The sequence below is a fragment of the Acyrthosiphon pisum genome, chromosome X, assembly GCF_005508785.2.
Source record: "Acyrthosiphon pisum isolate AL4f chromosome X, pea_aphid_22Mar2018_4r6ur, whole genome shotgun sequence".
Classification (NCBI taxonomy): domain Eukaryota; kingdom Metazoa; phylum Arthropoda; class Insecta; order Hemiptera; family Aphididae; genus Acyrthosiphon; species Acyrthosiphon pisum.
In genome coordinates, this window is record NC_042493.1 from 108,535,074 (window position 1) to 108,543,869 (window position 8,796).

Below are 8,796 nucleotides of genomic sequence, written 5' to 3' on the forward strand. Positions count from 1 at the left end.
TTAGCGACTGACAAAAATTTAAGTACTTCTAGCGGTTCGATTTAAAAAATGTAAAGATGTTTTAATTGGTCAACAAGTCTACTTTGCATCGGTCGGACCATATTTTCTATATTTTTGATATTTTTGAATATATTCAATACTAAAAGTTTATAAATTTATAAAATGTAAAATATTTATTCTCGTCAATAATTTTTCTAAAATTGAAAGTGCTCCGACCGATGCAAAGTAAACTTGTTTACCAACACAAACATCTTTACATTTTTTTAAATCGAACCACTAGGAGTACCTTAATTTTTGTCAGTGCGACGGCTATTTCACGTCCATGAATTGCAGGTTTTGAATATTTTGATCTAGATTCTAGACATTGAATGACTTGCGCGTGTGCGTCCGTGCGACCATAAATCAGACAAGAAATAACAATGTATTGTAAATTGATGCGGGTCGCGGGTGATGGTTATAGGTGAGTATACACACACTAATGATCATTAATTACTACACACACAAAGACGATCAGAAATCAAAGGAACGAAACAATTGCCTAAACACAACTCCTTAAAAATGACACATTTGCAGGGGCCTTAACAATTTCCGGATTATCACCTAAGTCCGTGTGTACGTAATACTTTTCCGATTTTTTTTATTCCGTCAAATACTTTACCGATTTATTCATTCCTGCGTAATATAACTGTTTGTGTGTATTTTTTGTCGGGTAAATGTGTAATGCTCATTAGAGACATTGTATACAACAACTAGATAGCCGTCTTTATACTGCCGTTGTGACCAATGTTGAAATCGGCCGCCATCTATAAAGCAGGCAATGCTTACATTTATTTTACATTTATTTATACACATTTATACCATGATAATATTATTTTGTAAACAATACCTGCTTTGCAAATGGCGGCCGACTTCCATGACAAGAAGGAGTCGGATATCTAGTTGTTGCATATATCTATGGTAATGGTTTAGATCAGGGGTCACCAATTAATATTTTTGGAGGGCCTCATTATGAATCTGAAAAATTTTCGCGGGCCATTAAAATTCTAAGTAGGTACATACTTTCAACATATAGGTAATAGGACAATAGGTATTGTTTTAAAATTGGATGTGATGAGAACATTATTTTCGAATTTATTATGTGTTATTGTTTTTAAACATTAAGAACATAATTAATATTACAAACATTTGAAAAATTACCGTAACCCAACTGTTTAATAAATCGAAAAAATAAATCAAAACCAATAACACGAAAAAAAATTACAATGTAATATACAACGGCGGTAAACGACTGACTGACTGACTTTACGTAGACGTAACCCAATGACCCAATTAAAGTTTAGATAAGATAATATACTATGCGACCAATTTACCGACAGTTTTCGGTGAATCGGTGAAAACCAATAATATTTAACAAAAATAATAATTCACAATAATAACACATAGAATATAGATTATAGAATGTTGTAATGTGTGTTTTTATTTTTTGTCTGCGGGCCGGATAAAATTTGTTCGCGGGCCGCCATTTGGTGGTGACCCATGCTTTAGATCGTAGAATGGACCAATGGTTCAATGGTACAGCGTCCGTGGAGATTGAATGAACAGAATTCCTACCGTCGGGGACCATTTGGTAATTTGTAAATGTGTACCGGTCGAACGAACAAAAGTACCTACTCGTTACTGCTTTATAATCAAAGACCGTGACTACAGGTGTTCCACGCAACACTAGTCGGTCGTCTTTGTTTTCGTCGTAGTTAAGGTTATAAACATGACAACAGACAAAGTAGGTTAATATTATTATTTTTTTATCCTGTGTGCTTGTCTGGCTACGATAATAAATAGGCGCTTTTCAAGCATTAATTTTTATTAACACAAATAATATATCATCAGATTTGTGACTGTGAAATCAAAAAGTTATGTTTTACTTGGTTTCATTCGTGTGCTTTGTACAGTACTCGACGAGATTGCGGTAGACATATTAGGTACGTATTATACTTAAAGCATACTGTAACGGGCCACCGTCAACAGTTGCAAAGTAGGATGTAATTTGGAATGACCAAACCGAAGTAGTAATAAATTGTAGTTTATTTAGTTCAGTATAATAATATTATAATCATTTCTAACTTCACTTTATTTAAATTATAGTAAACGAGATGTGACTGCGTATTTAAAATAGATGTCTATTCGAGTTAAGGTTGGCTGCTCGTCTGATGGACACTTGTCCATCGACGTATCTCATCGGGTAGTTCTATTCAATCCCTACTATGGCATTTTTAATATAAAAATGGTATACGTGCCGCATACACCTGAGGTCATTTCGGACGTCATTCAAATAATCATATTATTTCTGGATTACATTATTTTGTACAAAACCATAAATTTTGTACTGTTCAGTGATTAGGTTTTCCTAGAATATTCATATCTATCATAGAATTACTATCACGTGTTCCGTAGCGCGTCGTGCGGTACCCTTGTATTATTACTATTAAATGTTCACCTATGCGCGCCGCCGGGGTTACGTGCTTTTTGTAGCAATTAGATATATTTTAGTATTATTCCTATTAATGCATGCCACTTGCTGTCGTATTTAAATATATTAATTGATTACGTAGTCACAGCTCGTTACAATACTATGCCATTATAAAATATGACATGCGATACCTAACCACCCAACTATACTGTAGATGACTGGATTAACTACCACGAGAAAACTTACACACCAAGACACAATCATCGGTCTGTAGGAGACCGGAATACAGGTGTCGTATACATTCCAAGACTGAGTGATCAAGGCTACCTACGTCCGTTGATCGAGTTCTCTTTTCTGAGTTCAGATAACTGTCTACTCATACTCTACGTATCAAAAATGCATAAGTGTATAGTATGTGGCAATAGATCTATTTATACCCGGTTCAGTCGTCCGGGGGTTATTTATCATGGGTGAGTATCAATAAATTGGTTCTAGAAATTTACTCACTCAAACTGTTGTGAAAAAAACGCACATGAATTTTTGAATCATATTATTCACATGGTTCATTATCCTGGTGCGGGATATTGTGTAAACATTTTGAACCGGTTTAGCTTAGTACTTTCAACTTTGTATTCCTAACCTAACATTAGCAATTTATTGTATTCATTGATATTTGTTTTGAATATAGAATTCCCAAGGATGCATACATAAGAAGAAAATGGCTTAAAGTTTTTGGAATTGATCGTTATTATGATTGGCAACGTGTATGTAGTGATCATTTTTTAGAAGAAAACTATAAGCCAGGATTAAAGCGATTTTTATTTTCAAATGCTATTCCCCAACCTTATGATCGAAATGGTTTTCCTTCTAAGTAATATTTTTGGATTTCTATAATTAAATTTTAAAAATTGGCTTATTATTATGAAAGTGATTACATAGAATCTGAATTTTACAGTGTGGAAAATATTGAAAATGCTGTTGTAAATAATTTTAAATCATCAAGATGGCGAACTAAATGTCTTACTAGAAACAATGAGGATATGAGTAATGAAAATATGCTGGTCAGTAAATAAGTATTAATATTTTTAAAAAAACATGGTCAATACAGTCTGATATCTTTATCTTTTTTATGATTTTCCATGCTTTCCTTATTGAATATGTAGGACCTTGTTCTTCAACGTCCTGGTTTCTCTTCTGTAGTACTTCTAATTATTATTTATTAGACATCAGTATTCTTCTCTATATATTGATATAGATTACATAGTTATTCCCTTTCATTATACATGAGTCATAGGGTCATAGTCAGAGCTAGTGAGTTCATGCTCTAAAAAATGCCTAAAAAAGTTCAGAAATATGCATTTATATGCACTAAAAATCTAAAAATATGTAGATTAAAAAATAAAAATACTATAAGTAAATTTTGGAATAACAAAACACGTCCATTCATATTATTAAAAGCTATATTTTATTATATTAATGTACCCAATTTGAAAAAATATATAAATCAATTTAATTCAATTTAATTAATAATAATCAATAAAACGATATCCAGTCAGTCCAGTCCAGTCAGCTCATTTTAAATCTAAACATTTTAAAGCCAATTTATTAAACAATACGAAATACTTAATTAAATAATTTATATTTACTTAAGAAGTTGCATTGCACAATAAGAATTTTTTTAATGTTGTCAAGTCTGAATGAACGGCGATTAGATGTGACTAAATTGGTGTATATTGATAATGATCTTTCAACGTCAGCAGAGGTGATTGGTGCATATTTAAAACACGAAAAATCATTAAGCAGGAATATTTTGTCCAGTACACTTGGCAAGAAAATCTTTAAGCTGCGGATTGTTCAACTTGTTTAACGAAATATTAGCTATTAACATAGCTGTGCACAGATCAAAATTAAACTCTCATTTTTTCGTAGTTGTAGGGATAAGTTGTTGCAAACATTTTCTTTCCTTACATTTTTGCAGTCGGTGAAATTATGTTTTGAGTTTCTCAGTATTAATATTTTGCACAAAACTAAAGCGTTTTACACTCGCAACTTTTACTTCGCAAATCTTACAAAATAATATTTTATTGTCGGCCGAGAATATATTTTCACCAAATTCATTTACTAATAGTCTTAGTTTACAAGCCGATGACGGTTTTTCTTTCGGCATGATCGCTAATTTCAAAACAAAATTTAAAAATATATAAGATTTTCAAAATATTGTTAAACTGAACAAACGTTCATACACATATGTCACAATAACGACTGAAATATAGTCTAGAATAAACCACTGTAAAAGTATCAAGATTCAAGAAGATAAGTCAGATAAGATTCAAGACTATATTTTCATATAACATGTTTTCTACTAATTGCTTAATGCGGGCTACGTACTTATACGTACAAACGTTTGTATACGTACGTTTGCTCTCGCTTTATCTGCTCTATACGTTTTAATTTAATCATTTGATGTTGCGAAAACTCCCATATATTTTATACTGTGTAAAAATATAAATTATTGCATTTTGATCAAATTTCGGTAAAAATATGCACAATAAAATAGAAAAACGCATAAATATGCCAAATAGTCAAAAAAAAAAAACCTCTAAATAAGCAAAATTATGCAACATAAAATTTCACATACTTAACCACAGTACTTTGATATGGATTTCTTTGTCACCCAGCATTAAATACGACTTAGCAAGATTGATATGCAAATGGATGAACTCACTAGCCTTGTACATGACAGTATGAATTTCTATTTTAAAATAGAAACTGAACATTTTTGATATATTTTAATGCGTACATAATAAACTAATATTTTGTAACATATAAAATCAAAATGGTCAACTAATAAATGTGTGTATCTATTTACTGTAGGGAAATAATCATCTTGTAGGCTGTTCATTATATCATAATATACAAATAAATATGTGACACAACTCGTTTTGCATCATATACTGTACAGCCAACGAGGTACTAAAAATCACTGATTGTAATTATCAATAATTGCTTTTAGCTTACACGTGAACCACATAGCAATGTTTGTGAAAGGTTATCAAGTGTTATCAAGGACCGTACTTTAAAACTGGGAATACGATGTTCCGTTAAAAATTGCTTGAACAGGCATTCAAAATATCTCAGTCTCTTTGGCTATCCTAAGGATTTGACGCTGAGAAAAAAGTGGATGGAAAAATGCGGGTTAAAAAAAGATCCTGATAAAATAGTAATAAGTGGTACAAGAGTTTGTAGTGATCATTTTGAACTTGATTGTTTCGTGAATACTAAATTAAAGAATAGATTAAAACCAGGCGCTGTTCCATCGTTATTTTTAGATAATGGTAAGAAAAAAATGAATTACTTGTTATTTTATTTTATTTTAACTTTTTAATTATTAATCAGCATTCTATTATTATTGCTAAGGTAAATACAAGGTTTTATTTTGCAATATAATATAATAACTTTAAACTTTTTTTTTAAAAAGAAAATATGTACAATATTATAATCTTCTTACGTTTTAATATAAGAAAGAAGGTTTTATTAATAAATTAGGATAAAGCAAACCCATGCAGAAAAAACTCTAGTTCATAACCACAATTCCTTTTTCTTTATATTATAATATATATATTTAATAATGTTAAGTTGCAACTGCAATATGTAATTATTGATTTAAACATTTTGATATTAATTAATTCCATATTAATTTTCAATAATCTATCCTTAATGAACACAGAAAATATAAAACTTACTTATTCTGGTTGGTTAAACATGCTTAGAATAGAATTTTCCCCTCTTAAATCAGTTAATCCAAGATAATGACTTGGGAATGTTCTTTTAAATAATCTTTCTCTGATGTTATATTTCTTTTTTATAATAAAATTGTATTTAAAATCTGTATATTAATTTAAAATTAAAATTATTTTTTCAAATCATTAGCTTTGCCTATGTCAATCAATGAGGTGCCTGTATTGAGTACATGTGAAGATCAATTCATAAGCCCAATTGAAAATAAAGCAGCTGGACAGTCATTGTTAGAAAAAAATAATTTAAAAGGTAATATGTAGAAAATTCTTACTAAAATACATTTTAACTTGTTTTTTAATTCCAACATTAATATCAAATACTTTTTTTTATTTTATTTTATTAAATGCCCTGAGGCTTTGTATTATTTAAACGATCTAAAGGTCTTTATAAATATGTTTGACAATTATACATATTTTACATACTAGATATAAATTATATATATATTACTCGTTGATGGAGTCACTTCCAATGAAGTGCCTCCTGCCTTAATCTAAAATCTTAAACTAAGTTGTATGGTTTTAGACGCTTAAGACGTCTGATATCCTTGGAGTTATCTAATAGTTGGATGGCCAATGAATTGACATGGTGATCTAGCCTCATCTCGTGTTTGCGAGCAAACCTTTGGATTTGTCTGCTATCGTAGGCAACATCATATCACTGTGAATTGCGTTGTTTCTTTCGAACCGGTAGGCTGCAGTGATGGTACGAAGGGCAATGTTTTGACAGCGTTGTGTTACATCGATGTTAGACTTACTGGCACAACCCCACAGTTGAATGCTACATATCCAAATCGGTTTTATTCTTGCTACATACAGTAGACATTTGTTTTCAATAGTCAACTCAGAGTGAGGTCTCTAAAAGTTTAGATAGACTTGGAAGGAGTGATATCGGTTGGTATAATACGATATTTTCAGGTGGTTTTCCAGGTTTGAGCGGCATGATAACTTGTGCCCGTTTCCATTGTTCTGGAATGTATTCCGTGTGCAAAATAGCGTTGTATATGTGTGTAAGATAAATGATAGCCTTCTTTGGAAGTTCTTTCAGTATTTTTAGACTAATATCATGATAGCCTGGTGATTTTTTTGGGTTTAAGTTGTTGTCTATTTCTTTAGCAATTTCCAATGGCTAAAAATGTTTGATTTTTTCACGTGCTTTTCAGTGGTTGGCATTGAAAAATGTTGAGCTCAGAGTCAATAATGTTTATCATAAATACATTTTCAAGATGCCAAGCGTATATTTCGGCTTTTTCTTGTTGACTGCGTGCACAGGCGCCGTCTTCCTTACGGAGGGGTGGTATCTGAACACGGGGCCTCTTCATGAGTCTTGTGGCCTCCGTTATGGATAATCAATTACTTGTTATTTTATTTTGTATTAACTTTTTAATTATTAATCAGCATTCGATTATTATTGCTAAGGTAAATACAAGGTTTTATTTTTTAATATAATATAATAACTTAAAACTTTTTTTTTTAAAAGAAAAAATGTACAATATTATAATCTTCTTACGTTTTAATATAAAAAAGAAGGTTTCATTAATAAATTAGAATAAAGCAAACCCATACAGTAAAAACACTAGTTCATATTATAATATATATATACATTTTGATTTTAATTAATTCCATATTAATTTTCAATAATCTATTCTTAACGACCACAGAAAATATAAAACTTACTTATTCTAGTTGATTATACATAGATAAAATAGTAATTTCCCCTCTTAAATCATTTAATCCAAGATAATGACTTGGGAATGTCCTTTTAAATAATCTTTCTCTGATGTTATATTTCTGTTTTATAATAAAATTGTATTTAAAATTAAAATTATTTTTTCAAATCATTAGCTTTGCCTATGTCAATTAATGAGGTGCCTGTATTGAGTACATGTGAAGATCAATTCATAAGCCCAATAGAAAATGAAGCTGCTGAACAGTCATTATCAGATAAAAATAATTTAAAAGGTAATATGTAAAAAATTCTTACTAAAATACATTTTAACTTGTACTATTAATGTTAAATCCAACATTAATATTAAATACTGAAAAAATTAATAACCTTTCAGATAATACAGATAATACTTCCATGATAATTGACCTTACAATTGATGATTCGTCTAATAGTCCATTGTCTATTACTTTGGAACCAATTGAAAAAAGAAAAAACTGCAATGCTGAAGATTTTTCAAGGGATGAAGACGGGATTATTTTTAAATTGTCTAAGGAAGTTGTACTTCCTAGTTTATATTGGAAGAGTGAACATCTTAATTCACAAAATGCAACACTGTTTTATGAACAAGACACTAATGATGTAACTGTCAAGAAAGTCTATTTTGATAATAACCTTGTGCCATCTATAGAAATATATGGCAAGAAATATGAATATACAACCCCTATCACAACAATGAAAGAGTTGGAAAATCTCTTAGAAAAAATCTATCGAATTGAAAATGTTATGGTAGGGTGGATTTATGTGGACATGTTTAGGATATTTTGAAAATAGTTTAGTTCAAATGTGTTCTGGCTGTGAAGGGTTGC

At 30.4% G+C, this 8,796-nt stretch overlaps 1 protein-coding gene across 1 annotated transcript in view; it reads left to right on the top strand.

Annotated features, from left to right (window-relative positions):
• Nucleotides 1-8,796, top strand: part of LOC100569854 — a 16,464-nt gene that overhangs the window by 6,203 nt on the left and 1,465 nt on the right. Inside the window, exons 8-10 of the mRNA XM_016800283.2 lie at nt 6,398-6,514; nt 8,107-8,223; nt 8,325-8,716. Of these exons, the coding sequence (XP_016655772.1) occupies nt 6,398-6,514; nt 8,107-8,223; nt 8,325-8,716 (626 nt within the window). The remainder of the gene's footprint in view (nt 1-6,397; nt 6,515-8,106; nt 8,224-8,324; nt 8,717-8,796) is intronic.